The sequence below is a fragment of the Lepus europaeus genome, chromosome 1, assembly GCF_033115175.1.
Source record: "Lepus europaeus isolate LE1 chromosome 1, mLepTim1.pri, whole genome shotgun sequence".
Lineage (NCBI taxonomy): Eukaryota > Metazoa > Chordata > Mammalia > Lagomorpha > Leporidae > Lepus > Lepus europaeus.
This window is the reverse complement of record NC_084827.1, coordinates 135,312,109-135,339,350: the sequence shown is the minus strand read 5'-3', so window position 1 is coordinate 135,339,350 and position 27,242 is coordinate 135,312,109. Positions and strand designations below refer to the sequence as shown.

Sequence of the window (27,242 nt, the reverse complement as noted above, 5' to 3'; positions counted from 1 at the left end):
AGTTTCCATCTCATATTGTACACTTCTTACAATTTCTCCAAGGAGGTCTTATTCATTTTAATAGAAAATGACATTTAGAGGTTAAAATCTGGTTTCTAGAGTTACTCCTTACTACTCTCCAAAGAACTGGTCAGGAGGGGCCAGCACTGTGGCATAGCGGGTAAAGCCACCACCTGCAGTGCTGGTGCGGATCCCGCTCTCTGCTATGGCCTAGGAAAGCAGTAGAAGATGGCCCAAGTCCTTGGGCCCCTGCACCCACGTGGGAGACCTGGAAGAAGCTCCTGGCTCCTGGCTTCGGATTGGCGCAGCTCCGACCATGGAGGCCAACTGGGGAGTGAACCAGCGGATGGAAGACTCCCTGCCCCCCCACCCTTCTCTTTCTGTATAACTCTGACTTTCAAATAAAATAAGTAAATCTTTTTTATTTTTAAAGATTTATTTAGTTGAAAGTCAGAGTTACACAGAGAGAGGAGAGGCAGAGAGAGAAGAAAGACAGAGATCTTTCATTGGCTGGTTCACTCCCCAATTGGCCGCCACGGTCAGAGCTGTGCCAATCAGAAGCCAGGAGCCAGGAGCTTCTTCCAGGTCTTCCACATGGGTGCAGGGGGCCCAAGGACTTGGGCCATCTTCTACTGCTTTCCCAGGTCATAGCAGAGAGCTGGATAGTAAGTGGAGCAGCCAGGCCTCAAACCAGTGCCCATAGGGGATGCCCGTTCTTCAGGCCAGGTTGTTAACCCACTGCACTAGAGTGCCAGCCCCCAAAAATAAGTAAATCTTAAAAAAAAAAAAAAAAAGTGGTCAGGAAAATGAGCTTTTTGAAAAAACAAAATATATTATAATTTCATACTGACATTTCCAATTAAAATCTAATGTAATTTACAATTTTATTTAGCATCTTTGATTCTATATTTGTCTTTCCTTGATTACTAATGTCATTAACAAAATCACATTTTATTTATCCTGCAGAATAGATATAATATACTCAGAATATTATTATTAGCAATATTAATATTTCTTAATTCATTCTTACATTGAGGCACAGCTACTAGGAATTAAGACAAATGAATTCGCTTTTAAAATACTTGAAATCATTATTTTTTGTATGGTTAAGACAACAGCAATTAGTTTTATTTGTTTTGCTTTTGTTGTGTAAACATTCTTATCTTGGTTTTGTGTGTCTTTTGTGTGTGAAACATTTGCATGGTTTAAAGTTGTATCTACAAAAAAAGGCATATTCATTCAAGAAAGCCTAGCTTCTATCCATGTCCCTTCCTTATAAGAAATCATTGATTCATTTTTAAAATAAAAGATACATATAATATTTTCCTTTATTAAATAAATGGTAACATACTACATGTACTAGTCTGTATTTCATTTTTTTTCACTAACCAAAGTATCTTGAAGATCACTTCATACATATGGAGATCTTTCCTCCCACCCCTTTGCATAGCATTAATAGTCCACTGGATTAGTTTATTCAACTATTCAAGAGTTTATTCAACTATTCCTGAATTGGTGGACATCTGAGTTCCTTCTAGTCTTTATTATAGGCAATATCTCATAATTTTGCCATCTGTAGTATTGCATCAGATTTTGCTATATATGGCACACTACATCATTGTATGACATTGGTGTCATAAAGCACCAATCATTAGCTCAAGATTCTGTAGGTCAGCAATTTTGGCCAGATTCGGCTGTGTCCTTCTGCCCTTGTGTCACATGACTGAAGGCAGCTGGCGTTGGGTAGTTCCAGATAGCCTCACTCAGGTCTGGCGGCTGGCAGACTGTCAGCCCAGGCTTTTCCAGATTTCTCTCCCCTAGGAGGCACTTATTCAGAAAGTCTCGGGGTTTGAAGCACAGCAAAAGAGACCGTGCCCTAGGCACCAGCGCTTTTCAATCTTCTGTGGTCATTAAGTTTGCTATTGTTTTGGACAAAGCAGGTCACAGGGACAAGTTCAGTGTCAATGTGGAAAAGGGAGATTACCCTAAGACATGACAAGGGAGGTGGAGTCCATTAGTCATTTGCAATCATCTACCATGCAGACAGGTACCCAGAAGTGGAAATGTTGGGTCACAAGGTAAATTCAAGTATAAAATGGCCAAATCCAGGGATTCTAGCTTTGCATCCCCTCAGGCTATGAATAAAGGTGCTTGTTTTCTCATCATGTCACTAAAGATTATGCTTTCACTCTCATATTATTCCCAATCAAAGAGGGAAAAAAATGGTACAGTTCAGTGACATTTTAATCTACATCCATTATCAGTAGGTTGAGCATCTTTTTATGTTTCAGGGCTACTTGATTTTTTTTCTGTGAATTCTCCATATCTCTTGTCCATTTATCCACACAATGTTTGGCCTCTACTTTTATAATTTCTTTACATGCTAAGAATGAGTCTTTTGTCAGTGATTAAATTATACATTTTTCAGTTTGTCGTTTGTCTTTATTATGTAAATATAGTCACATGTATCTATCTTTCCTTCAATGCTTTTGAAATTTCAAGACATGCTTAGAAAAATTTTCGTTCTCAAGTATTTGTGCTATTTGTGTGACAGTTAGGGAGAGTACTAGTTAGTCCAATTCCCAACAATCGTATTTTTCTACTGATCTGAGATACCCCACTTTGTTGTAGACTGAATTTTATTAATCAGGTCTGTACACTATTGACATTTAAAGCATTACTAATCCCAGGTGAAAATGTGACTTAATGGGCCGGCGTTGTGGCTCAATAGGCTAATCCTCCACCTTGCGGCGCCGGCACACCGGGTTCTAGTCCCGGTCGGGGCACCGGATTCTGTCCCGGTTGCCCCTCTTCCAGGCCAGCTCTCTGCTGTGGCCCAGGAGTGCAGTGGAGGATGGCCCAAGTTCTTGGGCCCTGCACCTGCATGGGAGACCAGGAGAAGCACCTGGCTCCTGCCATCCGATCAGCGTGGTGCGCCGGTCACAGTGTGCCAGTGGCAGCAGCCATTGGAGGGTGAACCAATGGCAAAGGAAGACCTTTCTCTCTGTCTCTCTCTCTCTCACTGTCCACTCTGCCTGTCAAAAAAAAAGAAAAAAGAGACTTAATTTCTGCATTTTTGTTTTCCATCTTCCCTGTCTATAGCTGAAGCTATGCTTCATTTTATAACTAACTCCAATCCTGTCTCCTCTATGAAACACTGTCCAGTGTGTTGAAAGTGTAAGTTTTTGTATGCGGAATTTTTTCATCTCCTGGTTGTGTGATCTCGGGCAAATTTCTCACTCCTTTCAGTGAGGATAACGAAAACTTCCCTCACAAGGTCACTCTGGAGATGAGCTAACACTGGTAACTCACTGGCATAGTACTTGGCAGTGAGCTAATACAGGTATCTCACTAGCATAGTACTTGGCATATCATTAATGCCCACTGAATTGTAGAGAGCTCATTAAATGGATGGAGAGAAGCCTTAAATACAAAGTGATGAGAAGAGACACATGTAGCCAGAGAATGTGAAGCTCAAGGCAGAAGCAGCCCTGTTGGCTGCAGTGTTGAGTGCAGACATGCGCGCACGTGCACACACGCTGGGCAAGAGCACACAGCCGTACTGTGTTAGTCTGTCATCCGAGGATGTTCCCTTGTAGACTAAGAGAATGATGGGGTGTTTGCTTGGCAAGCCACTTAAACAAACATGGTAACCCTGAAAAGCACAAAATCCTAAGGAAAAATGCATTTCTGGTCAGTTCATGCCCAAGAAAAGTAGAGTTTGAGAATCAAAAACTTAAAAAGCTGAGTGCCTGACCTGAAATCACTAAAGTTTCAGTGAACCCCTTCCTCTCCTGTCTCTCCGTTCCTGTCACACCCTGCCACAGGCTTTCAACCTTACCTACACCTGCAGAAGGCAGACTGACATGCTCTGATAGCCAACTCCTCTAGCCATAGTCCTGGGACTGCAAGTCCTCCTACCCAGCTGCATATCTAACACTTTCTACCCCAACAGTCTGGAATGCTAGGTGTAAATCTTGAGGGAAACAAATGGGGCAGGGTTACAGCTAAGCTGAAACAAGGAGACAGAAGTGTGTTAGAATGAGGGAGGGGCTTGTTTAACTGTACTCTGGCAAGGTTGGAGTTACGAAACTTGAAATCTAGAGATGATCTTAGCATTGATGAAATTTTCCCCTTTCATTAAGTTAAGAACAATTTTTAAAATATCAGCATGATGGTCATTTGGGCCACATGACCTGGGAAGGCACATAAGTGAAATTGCTGAAGTGATGGCCAAGTTCTGTATCTTGTTAGGTATTTGTTAAATTTCATGGATGTACATCTAAGATTTGTGCATTTATTTTAGGTAAACTTTACACTTAATAATGAAACACAAAATGAAAGTTTAAAAACTGCAAAACATGAAATGTAATGAATAGTCATATTATTTAGGGAAAATGCATTCATGTCGAGTTTACTTGAAATGTATTAAAAATGGATTGCGTGGGATAGAGAGATGTGGTAAGACAAGCATAGTGAGATGTTAGTAGCAAAACCTAAATGGTGAGTATAAAAATGTTCACACTTTTTTATGAAAATTTTCATAAAATGTTGAGAAAAGTTACTCAGTTCTTTAGTTATCAAGCAAATCCCTCCACACTTCTGGGTGCACAGCAATCCTGAGGTCTGTCATGGGGAATACAGAACTCCAAGATATCCTCTACCTTCCACTCAGTCACTGACCTTTCTGGCACAAAATGTGACCTACCCTCTTCCTCTATATGTTCATAACCAAGCCTATGAGAAAAGAGCACAGGATGAATATTCAGCACGTGGGCAGATCTGTGTAATGAAGACTCAACCCTACAGGCTGTCAGGCTAAGTTATCAGCCGAAATGACTTTCTGTGCCCAGAGAAGACCCTAAAACTTGGTTTAGTTTTTTTAAAAAAACGTGGTAATTCATATAAATAGTTCACATTTAAAAGATTTTTCCACTAATAGCATGACCAATATTTGTCTTGTTTCCACTGGCCACAGGGAAAGGGCTCAAACTGTTGAGCCCTAGATATGTTTTGTACACACTGGTTCGCATAATCCCATTAGTCTTTTTTATGAGTCTCATGGTCATGGTACCAATAAATAGTAGATCCAGGACTCAAACCAAGATCTTCTCTGCTCAAATCTATGTTCTTTTCATCAAAACACACCCTGACATTTAAAATAGGTCATGTTCTGCAAAGCTTACATAACTACAAGAACAGCAACAGTCATTTGATCAAGAGCTTATAAAATACCACTGGGTAATGGAATAAAATTTTTAAGGGCAGCTTTGTGTTATACTTCAATTGTTTTCACTATAACATCACTCATCAAAAGGTATTTTTAGCAGTTCACACTTCCCACTAGTAATATTGACATATGTAAGAATACACAACAAGGCATATTTTCTGTAGCTTTAGGGGTGGCAGTTCGGTTTAATGTGATAAAAGGAAAAATATTTTTGATGTCAGAGTATTGGTTGTTTATAAACTGGAATTAAACCCAACTGTCCTTAACAATCATCAAACCTCCCCCCCACCAGGTCAACCCAAGCCAGATTGCTAAACTACACAAACATACTAATCCCCCAGTAGATGGGGCTACGTGGGCTAATTACCATTTCAGTCCAGCAACTTGTCACAGATCTTGGTTTCCTAGTAAAACTACAAATATCTGAAGGCAAGTTCTACATGGCAATCAACTAATGCCTTGCATATTACTGGTGGAAGATAATGTAACTGCTTCTTGGTACACATACAAGACTGAGATCTGTAACCAGGATTAACAGTGGTTTCTACCGGGATCATTCTTCCAACTCCACTACTTTTCAATTTTGGCAGCCCTCCTCTAGTCCTTCTCATAAGGAATTGAGTGACAGTAAAGTGGAAGACACTGCAAATGTGTATTTGCTGAAATAAAATCTATTTTAAATTTTTAACAAAAACTTAGGGCAGAAAAGCTTTTTACTTTGATCTACATAGGCTCAGATGAAGCCATGTGACTCCCACTACAGAGATCTGAGATGTTAGCACTACAGTAATTTGAATAACTCTATTTGAACTTAATTCAGAATTTGCCATGCTCACATCTAGAGGCCTTACTCAACTTACTCTGCTCAAGACTACGTGCTTCACCCACCAATTCTATCCTGTGGAGGTACATCCTTCCTAAGTACAACTTTTTCCTGGTACACTCACTCATATGGTAGCCTCACAAAGCTAAATAGAGACCTCTTATGCTAACTTCAAAACTAAGTTATCTGTTAAAGGGAGACTTGATGGGCAGGAGACAGGGATTTCAGGGCGTTTCCAGGGCAGCTCTCCAAGGTCACAGTGTCAACTTGTACTTCTAACAATTTCCTGAGAAGTGTCATATAGATGGTTTGTTTTACTCAACATAGTGAATTCCATGTATTTATTCTGTAGCCAATATATAGACCAAGAATGTGGATTATCCTTATATATGCAGAACTGAATTTTGGTGAAGGCATGTAGTATTGATGGACTCTAAGAAGACCTGGGTTCCATTATTTTCAGTAATGAATCACACACCATTTTCATGACTGGCAGAGCTATAAGATTATGACCTACCATTCTTCTGAAGTTTAAATGTCTACTGGCCAGAATTGTTAAGATCTGCACTTTTCTTTACAACACACCAGCCATCTCATCATGGTAAAAAGCTTAGTAACATCTTCGGGTCTAATGTTAATGTGGGAAAAGTGCTAAGTAAATGGCTTGTCAGATGTCTGGATTTGATTTTCTCCTGTTCTTAAGTCTGTGATTTGTGTTTTGACAAACATCAATAGACCCTGTCAGTTCAGAAGTCTAGAGTAACCTGGTTACAGTATTCGAATCCAAACTCTGCTCCATTCTCAGTAAAGCAAACAGGGGCACCTGGAGAGAATTTTAAACATAATCTGGAAAGTAAAATGCTTTCCTGGCTTCTCCCTCTGGGTAACACACCATTCATGCTAATGCTGTTTTCCAAAGGTCACAATTAGATTTCCTCAGAACCATACCTGTGAAACACAGGACTGCTTGATCACCCCAACATGTGATCAGTTTGGAAACTCAACACACAGGTTCTCACAATGGTCAAGCACCTCTGCCTCTAACCCCTTTACCTCCCATGTCTAGTAGACGACTGACCATCTCTTTCCACTAGAAATGTTCAGACTATCAGGGCATAAACTAAAGAAAAACACACACACACACTAGTAATGGGACACGTAATTCCAAGAATGAGTTAAACTTGGGAAAGTGTTCCGTGTTTATACTACTTCACATCATTTAGTTCAGTTTCTAGAACTCTTCCCAAAGCATTAGATAAAACTACCTTGAGTCACGTGCAGCATCAAATGGCTTGGAGCAAACATTCATTATGTTAATGACACCAGGAAAGGGAAGTAACTCAGTAATGAAGCTGAAATGTCTGGCCCACACAACATGTAAACTAACAACTGACACTGTGTCTTCAGAATGATGGAAAAATCTCTCAATCTGTGCCTCAGAGAAAATTGTTTAAGGGTCAGTTAACCACCTTCCCATACTTTCAAAGTTCTCATATCAACTATAATTTTTCACTAACCTCATTTCTGTTTTAGTATAATTCCCTTGGCAATACTCAACCCAACAATTATTCACTTTAAATGTTAAATGGTAAAAATATGAGTGACACTCAGTGCTATATACATTCAGGATTAAATGGTCTTCAAATATTAAAAAACAACAACAACAACAAAAAAAACAAAACACTTAACTAAACCTGGTACACTACAGGAAAACCTGAATGTTGAAAAGCCTGCGGGAAGTATACTACAGCCTTCACTGTTACCTATCATTTGAAACATTATACATGTCACAGCTGAGTATCATTATAATAGCAACTCCCCCCAGAACCTGCCCAGACAAGGGTTAGCTGGTTTGGTCACACTTCAACCCACTGCAGACCCATTCTGTAGAAATGATACAGGGGCCCAATCCTAGTAGACTGTATTTCTATACTAAATGGTCTTTGTATTCAGTTGGTGGTGTTGAAACGTAGTTCAAAGATGACAGCCAAAGGCACCAGGAAAGAGGAAGGTGGAAAATTTTCTTCCTCTTAATCTCTTGATGAGTGTTGTCCAAACAGATGGTTAAGGCAAACAGTCATTATGGATTATAACTCACTTTGCTTTGGTTTTGAAGATTTTCCTTAAGAAAAAAGAAATTTGTTAATAAATAATAACACAGAACAAGGTTAAATTATTGAGGCAAATGTTAATGCAATCCCAACATGAAAGGGTGACAATACTTCTCTCACTTCTGCATTTTTTTTCCTCCTTATAGGTGATTAGACAACAAATGTTTGATGAATTATTGTATGCTAGAAACCATTCTTACTTGGAAATTTTAACTCCTACTGCTGACTTATTTTCATAGTTTTGGAATCTAAGACTCAGTGAGAAAGATCTCAAGCAGGACAGGATCAAAAGCCCAACAATCTGTGATATTATGCTCATTTTCCAAAACTCCAAAATTATTTTAGGATCACCTTTAATACTATATTCTCCCGGGGACGGCATTGTGGCACAGTGGGTTAACACCTTGGCCTGAATCGCTGGCATCCCCTTATGGGCACTAGTTTGAGTCTCTGCTGCTCCACTTCTTATCCAGCTCTCTGTTGTGGCCTGGGAAGGCAGAAGATGGCCCAAGTCCTTGGGCCCCTGCACCTGTGTGGGAAACCCAAAAGCTCCTGGCTTCAGATTGGAACAGTTCTGGCCATTGCAGCCAATTGGGTAGTGAACCAGTGGATGGAAGACCTCTCTCCCTCTCTGCCTCTCCTCTTTGTGTAACTCTGACTTTGAAGTAAATAATCTTTGAAAAAAAATACTACATTCTCCTACAAACAAAAGTATTGCTTGTATCTCCATTTAGTTTTTTAAGTTATATACTAAAGAAACCAAAAAAAAAAAAAAAAAAAAAAAAAAAGAAAGTTATATACTAGGGCCAGCATTGTGGTATAGCAGATTAAGCCACTGCCTGCAATGCTGGTATTCCACACGGGCACTGGTTTGAGTGCCAGCTGCTCCACTTCTGATGCAGCTCCCCGCTAACCACCTGGAAAAGGCAGTAGAAGATGGGCCAAGTGTCTGGGTCCCTGTCACCCTTGTAGGAGACCGAGATGAAGCTCCTGGCTCCTAGCTTCTAACTGGCTCAGCCATGGCTGCTGCAGCCATCTCAGGGGAGTGACCCAGTGGTTGGAAGATCTCTCTCTCACTCTTCCTTGCTCCCTCTTTCTCTATCAAACAAATAAATCTTTAAAAAAATAAAGTTATATACTAACTGGTCGTTTAATTCTCAACATCTATACTCAAGAAACATATTCTATCCCAACCTCAAATAACTTTTAAAATTCATCTTGAAATGTGCAAAAAACTTAAGTCACAAACTCAAAATAATTAAATTATGATATATAAAACCAGATTATGAAACTAGTCTAGACCATAAACTTAAGACTATTCAATATTTTGTCTACCCCGTAACATTTTCCAGCGTCCAATACATAGTAAATATTGAAATATTTGTAGATACTCTGAATTTGAGCAAATAATTGTCACAAATTTTCATAATTCAGACACAATAGAAATTTCAGGAAACAAGTCTGATTAAAAATTATGAGTTCAGGTAGAAGCAATAAAGCAACATGCAGTTAAGTAGTCACCAGGTTGATGTCATTACAACTTTTTGCACTGAGATATAGTGGCTCTTCATTCAAAGACAGGGCAAAATTAGGTAGGTCTGTTAACAATAATGCAGTTTTTATTCAAGAGATAATATTCAAGATGAATTTAATTCTAACAAAGGAAAAAATTTACCAGTTATCCACTCTTACAAAAAGTAAAAAGTGGAAATGGGTACCATTTATAGCACATAAATAAACTCCTTCTTTACATTTCTGAATAAAGCTGTAATTGCTTCTTTGAGAATCATTAACTTCTAATAAGGCTATGTGAATTGTGGTTAGAAACTCTGACCACACACATACACACATACCCACACACACACACACCCCTCTCAAATAAAGTGCCTAGATACTCTGCTGTGGCTCGGTATCTCTTCAGTGTCTAGGATCTGTAACTTAAGACTGTATGTCACCACATGAATTCAACTTGAGTAACTTTTACTGTGATGGTCACAACAATTATTTTTAAAATAATTAGATCAACATTTGTTATGACTTTGTAACTCCTTCAAATTATACTTTTAATATTTAACATGGTAGTTTCAAAATATAAATATTCAAGGATTCGGTTTTAAATTTCCCTTCAAGTTTGGTAACAAATGTTAAGAGCACTACCCTAATTTAAGGAAATGTAGCTTTCTTCTAAAAATTACTTGTTACTGTACAGATCACATCCTACCCCACAATTCTGATAAAGAATATGATTTTTTGGTAAAACAAGAATTTAGGATGATTCAATCCTTGGAAACATTTTAGAACTAGTCACTCAATGAAGAAGCCAATTATTCCTGGAGTCACAAATATTCAAAACACTGCATTAACCAGGTTTGTGTGGGGTTTTGTCTTTTTGATGTGGCTTTTTTTTTTTTTTTTGGTAGTTATTGCTTTAGTTGGCAATTATCTGAATGTGAGACAAAATAATATCTTCCACTAAGCCTTATGTTAATATTACAAAATTTATACAGATGATAGACTCATAGAGGCTATAAAGCTGATGTCTTAAGTAACTCACCCATGAAATGGGTGCAGGTTTTTTAGAGGATAGCTAACGTTTTTGTTCTAAAAATAAATGCCCCTACTTTTCAGAATGTTCCCATTCTTCAACAGAAGACTTGAGCAACTTAACAGGTTTTGCTATAAAAACAAATCACTCTTCTTAACAAACTGAAAATGGAAAAAGAAACCAAAAAAGTACACAGTTTTCACAGTTAACAATAAATAAAAGTGCAGTAAGTGTTCAAGTAGAACATGTAGCTTAAGAACTACATGCGAGTATTTGGCATAGGTCATCTTTTAAAGGCTCTCCGAGGGTCCCTGCCATTACTTATTGTGGTCATGACTGTTTGGTTATTGGCTGTTCCTGGCAGATGTGGATTTATAGGTCCCCGGCCATTGCTTCTACCAGCATATGAAAACTGGTATCCCCGTGACTCAGGGCCAGGTTGAATACCATTTCCTAAAAAAAGAAAAGAAGAAGAAAATTCATCTCTGTTTTCATGGTCCATATAAGGTTATGTACATGTATTTGAAGTTATAAGACACTATTGATGCTCATAAATAATATTAGGGAAAATAAACACGTTAGCTTTCTACTATCAAAAAATGTGGGGTCTAGGTTTTTCCAAATAGTATATATAATACTGCAATGCATTTACTTGATGCTATACTGTAGAGACAGGGAGAAAAAGTCAACTCAGGCAACAAAATAAAAAACAGAGTAGAAAAAAAGCATATTATGCACTGTCTACACTGTTTGGATCAAAGAAGAAGAAATGTTAAAATAGTACAGTATTTGGCTTAGATATGATTAAATATTTCAAAAAAGACAGTGTGATTTTTTTTTTTTTTTTTTTTTTTACAGATAATGTAATTCTAATCAAAGCAAATACAGCAAAGTGTCCCATAATATGACTGATGATGACTGGTTGTGCTAGACATACTATGAGGTCAAATAAAACACAGGTCACCTTAACTAACCCCAGTCACAAAGATTCTTCCCCAGTTACTTAAGAATAAGGCCTTGGGAAAAACTCCAATAACCGAAAGGACCATTAACATCAAATTCCAGGAGTTATCTTTTAGGGGCCAGTGCTGTGGCATAGCAGGTTAAGCTGCTGCCTACAGTGCCAGCATCCCATCTGGGCATCAGTTTAAGATCTAGCTGGTCCACTTCTAATCTAACTTCCTGTTAATGTGCCTGGGAAAGCAGCAGATGATGGCTCAAGTGCTTGGGCCCTTGAACTCATGTGGGAGACCCAGAAGAAGCTCCTGGCTCCAGCCTGGCCCAACCCTGGCCATCTGGGGAGTGAGCCAGTGGATGGAAGATCTCTCTCTCCTTCTTTCTTTCTCTGTAATGCTGCCTTTCAAATAAATAAATAAAGCTTTTAAAAAAATAATCTTTTAAACAGGCAGCCACTATGTGAAAAATTGTGGTATTAATTAATTCTACATCACTATGACTAAAGATAAAAGACTTTCAGTTAATCAAAATAAGCAATAATTCTGTATGCATCTACTATAATCAGCCATTCGATTACAAATTTTATAAGAATCAACAGAAAAATAACATGCACATTCTAATAGAAATGAAAATTTAAGATTTCTTATTAATGTTCACCCTATTTCCTCCATAACTGCTCCAAAAACTAAATATGGAAGGTGCACAATAATTTGGCTTAAGAGGGTATCTGGTGTCTGTAAAATCAATTATTTGACTATTTCCTCTAAGCTAGTAGTTCACATCCAGTGCCAATTTATGCTTAAGGACATTTCTTTCCTTTAAACCTTTCATAACTCCCTCAATACACACTTGATCACAAATATGCCAAAAAAAATTCTTACCCACTGGTCCAAATGTACCTGTACCCATATTACTATTCATGGAATTATTCTTCTGTTCACTGTGTGCCTAAAAAGAGTTTTCAATATTACCAAATGAAGATAAAAAGAACATATTTATATTACAATATTATATCCATGCTAAGTTCTTTTAACCACAAATTTTTTTAAAAATTTGCTCAAGTGTATCCAGCGCTAACTTTCCATAGCTCCTGTTACATTCTATTGTATTCCCTGATATTCCCCACTTCAGAAAGTACTAAATAGAACTAGTATATGATGCTATATATATACACAAAACCATAAAATATGTATAATAAAAAATAAAAGATTCTTTTAAAATTTTCTTCATTATACTCCAAATATCACAGGGTTAGCCTAATGATGGGATTATAATACACAATCAAAGTTAGCCTGCACTATATATTTGGATTAATTACCCCTTTGTTCTGCTGTCCTCGATAATCTGGATTGGGTTCACTGAAATTTGGCACTTCTGAGTAAACCATACAAAACCTGAAAATAAAAGACAGGTTAAGTTACTTCTGAAATTAATTAACCTTTCTTTAAGTGACACCCTTAACTACAGGAATAAAGAATTTAAGTGTCAAATGAATTAACTTAATAGCAATGTCCTAACTATTCATTTATAACAAAAACTTCCTGAATTATCGCACCCCAGAAAAACTTCAAATATCTGACTGTCTACAACACACAAAACATTCTATTTTGTGTTTCAATTCTTCTTTTGTACTCCAAAACATAAATCATGTCAAAGCTGAAGGACACAGAAACACGTCAACAAAGACGAAGGACACATCTCTGTCCCGCTTTTCCACACAGGCTGGTTCCAGTGAACCATGTTTAGGGTCCGGGGTGGTTTCTGCGGCAGTGGTGATGGAGTTGCACTGACCCATTCACACACTGTCATCCAGGCCCTCTTTTGATCAATCACTGTGAATCTGCAAAGATAATCATTCAAGGTTATGAGCGGATGCTAGACAAGAAAGACAACTGGCTATCAAGCCACCAGTTTTCCCAGTGCTTCCTGTAAGTTTACTGCATGGTGCATACTAACATTACGCACAAGCATTGTCTTAGTTCCTCTCCTCATTAAAAAGGAAAAAGTACTAGATCTGGTTTGTAATTCCTAGACTGACCCTGACAAAGAGCAGTGATCTCCAGTGGTTCTCCACTGTGCTGACCTCTATCACAAATGCCTCTGAATGCAGAAACATATGAACTGGATCCTCAGTTCTGGGTACACTGGTGCAAGAACTTTTCTAACACTTCTCTAAACACAAACAGCAGCGAATCCTAATTTTCCTCCTAGTGAAAGCAAGGTGCTACATCTGTAGTCTGAACTTTAAGAGCTGGTAACCTGTTTTTTTATTAAAATGAGTTCTTCAAACTAAAGCTATCTCATGAACTCAGTGTGAGGTTTTTGTTGTTTTGGTGCCACTGTGGCTTCTTTCTTTAAATATCCTCCAATTTGGCCGGCGCCGCAGCTCAATAGGCTAATTCTCCGCCTTGTGGCGCCAGCACACCGGGTTCTAGTCCTGGTCAGGGTGCCGGATTCTGTCCCGTTGCCCCTCTTCCAGGCCAGCTCTCTGCTATGGCCTGGGAGTGCAGTGGAGGATGGCCCAAGTGCTTGGGCCCTGCACTCCATGGGAGACCAGGATAAGCACCTGGCTCCTGGCTTCGGATTAGCGTGGTGCTGCCAGCCACAGCGTGCCGGCTGCGGCGGCCATTGGAGGGTGAACCGACGGCAAAAGGAAGACCTTTCTCTCTGTCTCTCTTTCTCTCTCACTGTCCACTCTGCCTGTCAAAAATTAAAAAAAATTTTTAAAAAATCCATAAATATCCTCCAATTTGATAAGCAGTAAATAGACATCTGAACGTTACCAAATAGAATGAACTGATCTTCTGGCTCACGGCCTATACCATACTTTGTAATACAACCCAAATGTCTAGGCTAGCATGGAGGCTGAATTACCTTTACACCCTTAGAGAGGATGCTTCCTCCAGGTCAGGGTGGAGATCATTACCAGGGTAGTAGTGTACGGAAGCTCGCATTGCGGCTGCCTGCACCGTACCTAGACTGTGGATAAATAGAGGACCTCAGTTTTCATTGCTGCAAGTCCTTTCAACCAGAGTATAAATTCACCCATAAACAGAAAAAAAAATGTAAACGTAGAGCCTGAAACTCAAATCTCACTTATCTGGCAAACCTCTAAGAGAGAACCTACTTCCAATGACACCTGAAAGGTACATGTTTCCAAATTCTACACAAAGGGCCACACTGGAGCTGGTCCCAACTGCAGCTTCTTACTGCTCTTTGCCAGGAGAAATTAACTTTCCCAGCCACAGGACAGCATATGCATGCACTACAAACTTGTCAAAGAAAGTATACACCTTAAAAAAAAAGGGGAAATAAAAAAGCCAAGGAAGCATTTATAGTTTATACCTACCAATTAATCTGTAGACAGTATTTGCAATTTATTCAACTATACAAAATTGCATTTTAATACTTACTCCCCAATTTTTTGAAGTTCACCGCCCCTTCCAGTATAGAGTGTTAGACATCCTTTCCACATGGATGCATACCTACAGAAGAAAATAAATTAGGTTTTTAGAATTATGTATATTTTTATCTATTTAAATCAAGTAAATCTTCACACTATTTTTGGGAGAGGGGTGAAGTGGATATCAAGCCCTCTGTTTACCACAGTAAATAAAATATAATATATCTAACTTTGATTAACTTGCTACTTACTAAAGAATACAAAGAAAATTCTACAGCCAAACAGTGACACAATTATCTGAACTATAATTAGCCCTAGAAAATAACAAAAAAATCTTTTGCACGTAACAAGCAATTGTTATTCCCTAGATAATCTCAACTTTATAGTCAATTATCAAAAGAAAAGCTTTTAATTACTAGGAATTTAAACAGGAATTATTTTTAAGTCTCAAAAACCAGAATCAATGCTATAATGTTTACTTTTATACTCATTCACATGACAAGGTAAAATACTGACTAACAGTTTTAGGTACAAGGTTGCCAAGCTATTGAAGACTTAGCAGAACCTAATCAAGCTGCTTTAAAAACAAACAAAAACAAAAAGCAAAAAAAAAAAAAAACCACCACTCACACACACACAAAAACTAAAGTCAAAAATCTTTCACACAGCTGTTTTCAAAATTTGCATCTTTCACATCTGCTTTCAAAATTTATAAATTTCCATAGCAACCTGGCAGAAAAACAAGTGTTTACTCATAACAATTCTGAATGCAGATGACATCGTTGAATAATTCTATATACGAAACTAAGAAAAATGTAATCAATATCATAAAATCAGTCCAAGGTTTGTTTTTCCAGGTTCCTTGTACAACTCCTATGGTAACTTCATGACTTTACAAATGACTTTATTAACTAAAGAGTTGAACCAAATAAAGTGAAGTTCGTCTTAAAAGATATGTACTAAAATGAAGTTTGCTAGTTTCACATTATAAAGCTCTTTTCCTTTTAATGAGTTATTTTTTAAAGGCTCCATTCATAGTTCTTAAGTTATACAAAGTGATTGAGACAATGCATTAACACTTCACCTTACTAAAGTAAAAATGTGCATTTTGATTTAAAAAATTCGTTAATTTAACTTTGGTTTGTTTAAGGAATGAGCATGCTGAAATCAAGTTTGCAGAGTTTCCTAATAAGCATGTCATTATTCAAGCTAAGCATTGTCCTAGGTATGCCCTACTTCAACAGCCACTCTTAGGATTCACAAGAACTTGAGGACCTTACAATGCACCAGACTCCAAGCAGTGTTAATTTAGTATTTAAGGTCTAATTATTTCCATTGTACACAAGCAGCCGTAGTATGGAGATGTAGTAACTTCTCAATGTCAAAACTACTTTAGTTTTGAATTTCCCTTTGAGTTGTATTCTTTGGTAATTGTGCTCCTTAAAATTTGATAAATACTATGGTACCAAATTTAATTTTTGGCAAGTTTTTTGATGAAAATATCCATGACTGTCATTATATGTAAATTTGAAACAGATGCTGTTTTCAGTATATAAAAACGTTTAATCACTAGATGAAAGATATCTGGAGGGTTGGGAAACTTCCAAGTTATGCTAATCTTCACCACACCCTCCCAGATAGGGACTTTTCTGTTTAGGTTGAAAAGACATAATTAGTGTCTTGAGTCAGAGGATGAGAATAAAATGTCAAAGGGCTGACTCTCACTTCCTGCTTTGCTGATACTCTACCTCACTTCCTGCAGATGTTGTAAGGCCTTTAAGATACCATCCACACTCAGGCCTCCGAGCCTCTCAGCTTCTACTTACTAGATCTCCACCAACTTCTCCTGAAGTGACTGATGACTCAAAACTACTTCAATTCTATGGGTCCCCAACACCTCCAAATTCTACTTTCTAGTTCTAGTTCCTCTCTTGGCCTTTTATCTTCCTAAGATACAGATCCGGTGAATTTCTGAAAGCAATCTTTAAAAAATAAAGGGGAGGGGGGAAGTGATACAGTTGTTAAAGCCACCCATGTGCAGGCTGAGACTTCTGAAAGAAGGTATCACAGATGTCTTCCTGCCAAACATCGTCCTGGTGGCACTCTGGTTTCTGTACAACCCTGCCTTTACATTGGAAGACACAAGAAATGGTTTTTGACACCGAGCCTCCAAGACATTGCAAAATTCCCGTGTTCTGTTGTTGCAAGTACAAATGTGACACATAGAAAACGGTAAATCCCACAGGTCCATTTTCTACTTGTGTCCACATTGTCTCAATAAGAAAGTGAAACATGGGCAGGAAAAATGGAGGGGCGGGGACAACTGTACCGGCTTAAATAACTTATAAAAAAGCTAAAGCACAGACTGTTAACAGTCTACTAGAAAAGGCTCAATGACTCCCAGGAGAGTTCTTTAAAATATAACCATCCCATAGACTCGGGGGTGGCGTGGGGGGCCGCTGTGGCCTGCAACTGCCTGCCTGGGACTGCCAAGGCGTGCCGCAGCCCACGCAGTCCACGGTAACTCCCAAGGGGCTCCCAACTCCTCAGCACTGCGGAGACCCAGGAGCCGGCCGACCCCGACGGCGCTGCCTGCTGCTCGTGCCCACCCCACCTGGACGCACACCTACCCTCTGGTCAACCGAATTATATCCCCTGGCTGTATGAGACCTCCGATCTCATCCCACACGGAAATAGTGATGCTGCCCGTTTTATCTGCTACTTTGCACGATCTCACTTCATGGCCGTCTTTGGTTTTGGTCACGCGTCCTGTGAGGATTTAAAAATCGAAAAGGGGGAGGGGGGGGAGGAGTGTGTTAGCGAACGAGGTCGTCCAGAAGGGGCTCCCTCACTCCTCCTCCGCTGCTGTAACGCAGGACGCCGGGCTCCGGCCGCAGGTAGGACCCGGGCCCGGGAGGAGGCCACCGGGGCCACGTGGGTGGGGGAGGGGAGGCGAGGGCGCCGCGGGGGAGGGGAGCCCGGCGCTCCCGGCCCCGGGGCGCCCCGAGGGCGGTGGACCCCACTTACCTATCTCCAGCACAATAAAGACGACATTTAAGTTTTTCAGTCCGGGCTTAATATCTTTTATAAAAAGAGGCGGGTCGTTGACCCCATTCATATTGAGGCAGGTGCGGCTACGGCTGCGGAGACACCCGCAGGCAGGGCGGGGACGCGGCTTCCCACCCTCCCCGGGACAGGGGCGACCTTGGGCGGGGGTGGCGAGGAGGGGCAGAAAGCGGTTATTCGGGGACCGGGGGGACCAGCCCGCACGGCACTCAGCCTAAAAAAAAAAAGAGAAAACGGGAAAAAAAAAAAAAAAAGCGCTCACAAGTTCGAAAGAAAAAAAAAAAAAAAGACGAACCACTCCGCCCACCAACCCCACTCCCAACCCCGCGACAGGAAGGCAAGCGTGCGAACTGCCCCTATCTTTGGATAAAAGAAAAAAAGGCAGCGAGGGACACCTCTGCCCTGAGTCCCACTCCCACACGGGCGCGCGCCCAGTCTGTCCCAGGCTCCGGGCAGGGACGGACTGTGACAGCGAAGCCGGAGCGCAGGACTGAGACACCGCGCAGCCAGCGTCCCACACAGCAACTGCGGAACGCGCCCGCGCGCCGGCGGCTCCCCCCGGGCCGCCCCGCCCCTTATGACGTCAAACAGCGCCGCCACGCCCGCCCGCCGCGGGGGAGGGGAAACTAAGGGGCGAGAACAGGCCCCGGACGCCGACGCGGCTTCCGTCGCTCCTCCCCCAGGGGCCGTCAGCGCGGGCCCCGCCCCCTCGGCCCTCCAATCCGCTCTCGGCCCCGCCCCGCCCCGCCCGCTCTGCTCCCGCCCCCGCCGCCGCGGCGTCACGTCAGGTCTGCCCTGTCTCGGCTTCCCGGGGTGGCGTTCTGCTGCGGGCTCGCGAAGTTCAGGGACTGCTTGCTTTGTAATTCCGCGGGCGGTGCTCGGGCTCTCGCCCCTGACCTTTAGTCCCGCGGTCACGGGGAAGGGTTGGGTGTAGGGAGCGGTGGCTAGGAGGGCTGTGCAGCCGAGTTGTGGCAAAGGGTGGCTGGTCCCGGAGCAACGGGAAACTGGCTCGAATGGTGAGGAGGGGGTCTGTGGTTACAAGGCTGCGATTGTGGAACCAGAGGGAGCTTGGAAATCAGTCCAGCCGTCTGGTGCTAAGCCTGTTTTAGTTGCGATCCTGAAGGGTGAGGTACTTTGCCGAGGGGCACCCAGCAACTTGAGAGCAGGCCGACTGCAACGCAAACCGAGCCAGTCACTCAAACGCTGGAGGTTAAAATCCTTAGCGACGTGTGCTGTACCCCTTGCTCTCGGATGACACTCCCGCACTCTGCTCTTTGGAAACCCTGAAACATACCCTGGGGTGGGAGTAAAGAGAAAGTGAATGAGGCTTGCTTTGTGCCACGTACACACGTGCTTAGGGACGATTCCGTGTTCAAACTAGTCAGTGGTTACGTGACCTTTAGGAGAAATGGTGAGGCTTCCTAGCCATGATTTCATCATCCGAAAAATGAGATGACGAACATTGCTTTACAGAGGATTAAGTGGGATCGTAAACTGTCCGACTAGTGTCCAGCAAATAGTAGATGCTCGATAATTTTCCCTCGCCAATTTTTTGTTATTGAAAAAAAAAAAAGGCATTAGTACAGTAACAGCTTAAACTGTGATGGTTTAATCTTGTAACTACTTTACGTAGTGACTGCTCATTTTAATCCTCATTTACAGCTGCTGTAACTTGACCGCAGAGCTAGAGAATGGCCAAACTGGGCATTTAATCCAAGCAGTCTTCATCCAAGAGCTCTCCATCCTGCAGGTAATTTTTAGACGTACATAGTGGTAGCAGCAGGATGTATTGTAGGACTTCTAAAAAATTGTCTATTTAACTATTTGTGATGGTACGAAACTGTTAGGGAAGCCTCAAGAAGCCTTAAGCCCCTCCCTCTTCTGAATATTTTCACGTCCACTTCTACTCCCCAAACATCTACAAACACTACAGGCTAGCCCTACCAAAAGGGTTTCAAAAATATTCACATTACCAGGAGTTGAGACATTCTTAAGGAAGCAGAAACTTCCATTTCATAAACAAGTAAGTCCCAGAGTGCCAAAGACACTGACGTCATACTGGAAAGTGGTGTAAAATAACATTATTATCTTGAATTCAACATCAAATAAAATAAATGATGCAACCCGACAGGATCAGAACCAGCATCCAGCCTCAGGGCTTGTCTGATAGGGCTTGACGCTTCAATTCGATTATCCTCAAGCTGTATCTTTTTCAAAGTTATGTCTTTTAACCCACAGAAAACATTCTCATTGAAGGGATATTTAAATAAGTCCCCTTGTTAAGATTTGATAAGATTTTTAAAAGATTAATAGACAGGATACCAATTAAGACTGTGGAACAGAGTAGTGACAAAGAGGCTGGGAAAACAAAGTTAGCCACTCCCTGAACTGATTACAGAGGCATTTTATAAAAAGGAACTAGGCGCTTAGGAAAGCAAGCCCCAGGAAAGCAGAAGTTGGCCCTCAGAGAAGTAGCCCCTGCCTTCCCTTCCTCCCTCCCCACAGGACGAACTCAGCCCGTCATCTGCTTCCCCCCTAATTCAGCAGTTCTCAGAGAGGAAATGGCAGCCACGTGCTTTCTCATCACCCTCAGCTGAAGACAGCCTTGAAAAGCAAGATGCTCTGGGCAGGACGGGAACTCTTCAGCCCAGGCTAGTTGGTTCCAGCTACCCCCAAAAACATTCTCCAAAGGTAGCAGTTAAAAAAAGAAAAAGACATGTCAGGAACTATTGCTATGCAGATGGTCTTTCCTGATATGACCATTCAGTGAAATAAAGCAATCTGTCACTCAGCCTACTCAGTGAGGTCATCGTAGTGATGTTGCTGATTCTCCATAGTGAATTCACAAGACTACTTCACGTTCTTCCTTCTAAGGCTGTTAATCTTTGGGTCTTTTCACAGCCAAAGCATAGCCTGTTTGGAAACGATAGACTCTTCTACTTTATGCCCAGGTGTTGCCTAGGGCTTTGGGTACATCAGTTAAGTCTCCACTTGAAACACCCACATGGCATATCAGAATGCCAGGTTCGACTCCTGGTTCCACTCTCTTCCAGCTTCCTGCTAATGAGCACCAGCAGGTGGTGGCTCAAGTTTTTGGGTTCCTGCCATCTACACTGGAGTTCTGGTTTGATTTCCACATGCTGCATTCCTGTCTTTGACCTGGCCGAGCTCTGGCTTTTAGAGGTATTTGAGGAGTGACCCAAGAAATGGCTCATTCTCTCTCTCCATCTCCTGTTCCCTCTTGCTCTCTCCCTTTAAAATAAAATGAAAATAAATATATAAAATTAAAGATGTTGCTTAGTGACATCTAGTATTGTACAGAAGGGTCCCCATTAGAATCCAGTACCTGTAAGGGTCTGGATACTGAGGTTCTCATTAATATAGGTTTTATTGTAAATTTTGCTCAGCAACCAGGACCCATGCTCACTTCCAAGTGGGATTATGAAGATCATTTTTAACTTGTCCATGTGTTTAAAACTATTACAACAACTAATATAAAAAACAGCTCAAGAACTACTATTTGATACACTTCAGCCTGCATGGTGAAACTCACAATAAATAAATTAATAAGAACCACAGTGCTCTCACATTATGGAGATAATCCACTTTGTAACATAATTGACCAGGTTTTTTCTTAAAAACATTTAACTAAAAGATTCAGAAGTAATGTGTAGTAATGATTGCAACAATAGCCACACAAATCATAAGGATGAATGCCAGTACATGGAACATTTGCTGTGTGTCGGGCATTTTACACTTGTAAGCACTTTTCACATATTAATATATTACTTAATAATTAATGTGTGTGAAGTGATGATTCTCATTTTACAGTAAGTTATGGAACTGGGATTTAAAACCAAATGTCATGTGATAATTCTCTTTCAGAACAATTTATATGCCCTAAAAAGTGGATTACTTTGGTTCTAAGTGAGTAATAGAATTTTTGAAAGGCTCTGTAATCAGTCACATGTTGTCTGATGGTACAGTGCAGTGGTATCTGCTTATGAGGAATAACTTGAAGTTTCTTTGTGAAGAAATGCATCCCTGGGTGAGTTTATCCAGCTCAGTTGTATTTTTGGTTTTTTTTTTTTAACGATACGTGAACAACTTTGGCTTCTTCATCTTAAAAAGCTACTTCCAAGTATATTAGACCTCTACCAACCTGGATTGTTTATTCAGATGAAAAATATCCAGAATATTATTGGCAACTGAATTAATTGAAGGCTGATTTTCTTAAAAATATATGTATTTATTTATTGGTGGCAGATTTATTATTGGAGCATATGTCATGGTCCTCAAATGTAAAGAGATGTAGAAAATGCTACAAATTACATGTACAAAGAAAGCATGAAAGGGGCTGGCATTGTGACATAGTGGGTTAAGCCGCTGCCTGCAGTCCTGGCATCAGATATGGGCACCGATTTGAGTCCTAGCTGCTCCAGTTAAGATCCAGCTGCCTGCTAATGCGCTTGGTAAAGCAGCAGAAAAGATGGTCCAAGTCCTTGGGTCCCTGCACCCATTTGGGAGACTTGGAAGAAGCTCCTTCCGCTGGCTTCAGCCACCCCGACATCCCTCCCCCCTGAAGCTTTTGCAGCCATTTGAGGAGTGAACCAATGGATGGAAGATCTCTCTCTCTCTCTCTCTCTCTCTCTCTCTCTCTCTCTCTTTCAAATAAATAAATAAAAACCTTTAAAAATTTTTAGAAAGCACGAGAAGACTTCTGTAGGATCAAAAATCTTTCTCATTTTGTTTATCTAATGCTTCAAAATGTTCTCACTACTGTTTGCTGGTGTTTCTCAATATCCTATATAAAAATCAATAAATAAATCTAAAAGGATCCCAGCTCTCCCAAGTTCAGAGCCCTGTTTCCTAACCAGCCCTGTAAGAAGTATATGATAGTTTTCCCTAACATCATGTCTGACACATTGGAGTAGAGGACTTGATGACTATACAATTTTGTTGTTGTTTTTTTAAGATTTCTTTATTTATTTGAAAGGCAGAGATACAGACAGAAAAGGAGAGAGAGAAAACTTTCATCTGCTGGTTCACTCCTCAAATGACCACAATGGCCAGGGCTGGGTCAGGCCGAAGCCAGGAGCCAGGAGCCAGGAGCTTCTTCCAGGTCTCCTACATGGGTGCAGGGGCCCAAGCACTTGGGTCATCTTCTGCTGCTTTCCCAGGCGCATTAGCAGGGAGCTGGATTGGAAGTGGAGCAGCTGGAACCTGAACCAGCACCCACATGGGATGCCAGCACTGCAGGCCGAGGCTTAACCTTCAGTGCCACAATTCCGTTTTATTATCATGATTTCTCTGTAATAAATAGAGATCCCTTTTCTTATTTTGGAACAGTTTCAAGTTTATATACATATACATACACATATATGCCAGTAAGAAACACTACATACTTCCATACAAACCTCAAATTAAGAGCATTTCCCTGATATACATGGAGTATCCCCATTGCAGAGCTGCTTACAGATAATGTCCTCTAACTCCTTCAGTTTGTGTGAAAAAGATACAAGGCCAGAGATGTGAACAGGGTTACTACCTACAGCCCCACATGAATTACCTATTCTGGATGATGACCACCAGACTGCTAATAGCACAGACAACCAGACCAAAACCATCGAATCAGAACTGCAAAGATGGGGCTCAGGCAGAAACATACTTTTAATCCCCTGGATAAATACACTGTGCAACCAAATTTAAGAATTACACCAGGTTAAGAGTTTATTTTTCCAGAATATTTTTCTTTGTTTTTCACATAAATAGCTGGAGCAATGTTGCCCTACCACTGGTTAGGGAACTCCTGCATTGATAAATTTCTGGGAACGAAATTACTGAGCACATATTTAAAACTTTAAATATATATTATCAAATTAGATTTTAGGAATTTTGGAGAGACTTATACTCCCGTTTGTCCTTTGTGTATGCATTAAACATAAATGCGTTCATTTATTCCGATATTTATCGAACTACTGTATGTGTAAGCACTGAGTCTGCATCGGCAACACATAATACAAAACTCCCTGACTTTAGGGAGCTTACATTCTAAGAGGCTAAACTGACAATACAAGAAGTAAATAACAGTCATCCAGTGTAGCACTGCAGTGAAAAAGCAAGAGAGGGGATAGGGACTACGGAGGGCTGAACAGAGTGGGCAGACAAGGTGATACCTGAATAAAGTCACAAAAAAGAGGAGGAATAGCCAGTTAATTGTCTGGGGCTAGGCACTCCAGTCAGGGGAGGACATCACAAAGGCCCAAAGCCTTTCTGGCTTTTTCCAGAAACAGCAAGAAGGCTGCTCTGGCTGAAGCAGTGGACAGAGAGTCTATGTGATGAGGGCGAAGGGGCATGGTGTCTGTGAACACTGCAGACTGACTTTCCCTCCCAGAGGAAGATCTATTGGCATGTATGAGCAAACACCTGACGTGCTAACCTGACTTAACAGGGCTGCTCTGACTGTTGGGAAGAGAGCGACAGGAGCAAAAGTGGAAGCAGGAAAAGCAGTTAGAGGGTCACTGCGATGTCTGGTGGCTTGCACCAGAGTGGTAGCGGTGACAGTGGAAAATGTGATCAGTGTCGGCAGCTATGCGGAAGATAACAGCTGGCGCTTTCACAGTCCTGCTAGAAGTGCACTGTAGCAGAAGGAGCCGAGTCAAGTATGACTTCCAGAGTTTTGGTCTGAGCAACTGGAAAGATGGAGTTGTCATTAACAGAAATGGGGAAGACGACAAGTGGAGTGGGTTTGAAGAATGTGGATAGGTTAGGAGGACCATTTTAGATCTCAGAAGACAGTGAGATGGGAAGAACTCAGTCAGGAGAGTGCCATATTGAATGTCAGGTGAATTGCAGGTTTTGGGGAAGGGAAGGTGAACACTGCAAAATGCAGCAAATAGATGAAAAGAGATAGAAGAGAAGAATAATTATTGGGGTTAGCAAAAACCAGTGTCCTTGGTGTTATGTCACAGCAGGGTAAGAGCAGGTACTTGGGACATCCACATCCCATCCAGGTACCTATTGGAGTCCTGGTTACTCTGCACTTCTACTACAGCTTTCAGCTAATGCACCTGGGAAGGAGGTAGATGATGGCTTAGGCACATGAGTCTCTGCCACTCACATGAGAAATCCAGGTGGGGTTCCAGGCTCCAGGCTTTAGCCTGGGCCAACCCTGGCTATTGCAGTCATTTGAAGAGTAAGCCAAGAAATGGAAGATCCGTCTCTGTCTCCCTTTCCCTCTCCTTTTCCATCACTTTGCCTTTCAACAAAAATAAATAAATCTTTTCTTAAAAAGATGAAGGACCTGGGTGACCTTGACAAGAGCAATCATGGTGAAGCTGGTGAGGTCCGAAAGCCTGAACGAGTTCAAGAGAGAACAGAAGTCCAGCAATTGGAAATGTCACAGGACACATTTACTCACGGAGCTCCCACTATAGGAGGCTTGCTGCAGAGGAGAGTGGAGAAATGGGGTAATGGCTTCAGGCAAAATGTACAACACGGGTTTTTTTTAAGATGTGAAAAATAACATCATGACTGTGGGCTGAAGGGTGTAATTCAGTAGTGATGGGGGTTGAGGGAGAGCAGGGAGGACACAGCCTTGTCCTTGAATAGGTGAGAGGGTATGGGGCCCATGGACAGACACATCTTCTGGGACAGGAGAGTGGTTGACATGGTGAGGGGGAGTGTGTGGAAGTTATGATTCTTACTATTCTGAGTGAAAAAAGCAAGATCATCAGCAAGAGGACGGGGAGGACACACTGGAAGTCTAAAGTGTGACAAGACACTATGAAATAGCCCGGGGGGAACGTGGGAGTGAATGAGCTCAGGAAATGCATGACAGTTTTAGAAGCGGACTAAAGCCTCACTGGAAGGCAGTTAACAGCCAATTTAAAGTTATACCAATGCACATGGTTTTATATTTTTCATCATACACATTCATCTGTGATGGTTAGGCATAGACTGGGCCAGGAGCAGGATTTAACCAGTATTAGAGTTTTGACAAATGCTAGTAACACTGTTTTTGGAAATTTATGTTATGCAAATCTTTCTCCAGTTTGTGATTTGCCCTTTATGTTTATCTGTATTTTTTAAGTATAGACACTGTATTTTTATATGATCAATTTTTTTATTTTTTCCTATGGTTTCTTCAATTGCTTTTTTGTTGAAGCTGTCTTTCCTCATTAAGGGATGATAAAAACTTTATACCTTTTTCAATTTCTTTTAACAGTAACAAGTGACTAATTCTTTTTTTTTATTTTTTTAAAAGACTTTTATTTATTTATTTGAAAGTCAGAGTTACACATTGAGAGGAAAGGCAGAGAGAGAGAGAGAGAGAGGTCTTCCATCTGCTGGTTCGCTCCCCAGTTGGCCGCAACGGCCGAAGCTGTGCCCATCCAAAGCCAGGAGCCAGGAGCTTCTTCTGGTCTTCCACATGGGTGCAGGGGCCCAAGGACTTGGGCCATCTTCTACTGCTTTCCCAGGCCATAGCAGAGAGCTGGATCAGAAGTGGAGCAGCCGGGACTCCACCAGTGCCCTTATGGGATGCCAGTGCTTCAGGCAAGGGCGTTAACCCACTATGCCACAGCACTTGCCCCCAATTTATTTATTTGTTTGTTTATTTTTGAGAGGAATAGAGTGATCTTTCATCTACTGGTTCACTTCCCAAATGCCCACAAAGCTGGGGCTGGGCCAGGCTGAAGCCAGGAGCCAGGAACCCAACTGAGGGGATCCTAGTGCTTGAACCTCTGCTTGCCAGGGTGTGTGTTAGCAAGTAGCTGGAGTAGGAAGTAGAGTCAGGAATCAAACTCAGGCACTCTGAAATAAATGTAGGCATACCAAGCAGTGTTTTAATCATGACACTTTTCTCAGTTTTTCATGGTTGAATTTTTAACTTTTTATCTGTTTTATGTTGTAATGAAAAGCTCATCGAAAGTTATTTTGTTTTCCTAACATTTACTATAAAAACATTTCTTTAGCCTTCAATTTGTAATTTCATTTAAATATATTATCTTTTTGTCCTTTTTCTACTAAGATAACTCTGATTCCAAATTACCACTTCTCTAGGTCACTGATTTATCTTTCGATTCTCTGTAAATAATATGACTTAA

At 41.0% G+C, this 27,242-nt stretch overlaps 1 protein-coding gene and 1 long non-coding RNA gene across 3 annotated transcripts in view; one reads left to right on the top strand and one right to left on the bottom strand.

The window, feature by feature from the left end:
- Nucleotides 1-9,442: 9,442 nt before the first annotated feature.
- NABP1 (nucleic acid binding protein 1) lies at nucleotides 9,443-18,645 on the bottom strand. The gene is made up of 6 exons (XM_062189383.1): nucleotides 18,097-18,645; nucleotides 17,700-17,838; nucleotides 15,080-15,151; nucleotides 12,985-13,060; nucleotides 12,548-12,614; nucleotides 9,443-11,162 (listed from the first exon to the last, which is right to left on the bottom strand). The coding sequence occupies exons 1-6, from the start codon at nucleotides 18,185-18,187 to the stop codon at nucleotides 10,993-10,995; spliced, it is 615 nt and encodes a 204-aa protein (XP_062045367.1). The 5' UTR covers nucleotides 18,188-18,645; the 3' UTR covers nucleotides 9,443-10,992.
- Nucleotides 18,646-19,038: 393 nt separating this feature from the next.
- Nucleotides 19,039-27,242, top strand: part of LOC133767043 (uncharacterized) — a 155,440-nt gene continuing 147,236 nt past the window's right edge. Inside the window, exons 1-3 of one of the 2 annotated variants that reach the window (XR_009866796.1) lie at nucleotides 19,039-19,151; nucleotides 19,798-19,885; nucleotides 20,641-20,906. This is a non-coding gene — a long non-coding RNA (uncharacterized LOC133767043). Of the gene's footprint in view, nucleotides 19,152-19,797; nucleotides 19,886-20,640; nucleotides 20,907-27,242 lie in introns of those variants that run through there. The other variant, XR_009866797.1, reaches the window with a different exon arrangement.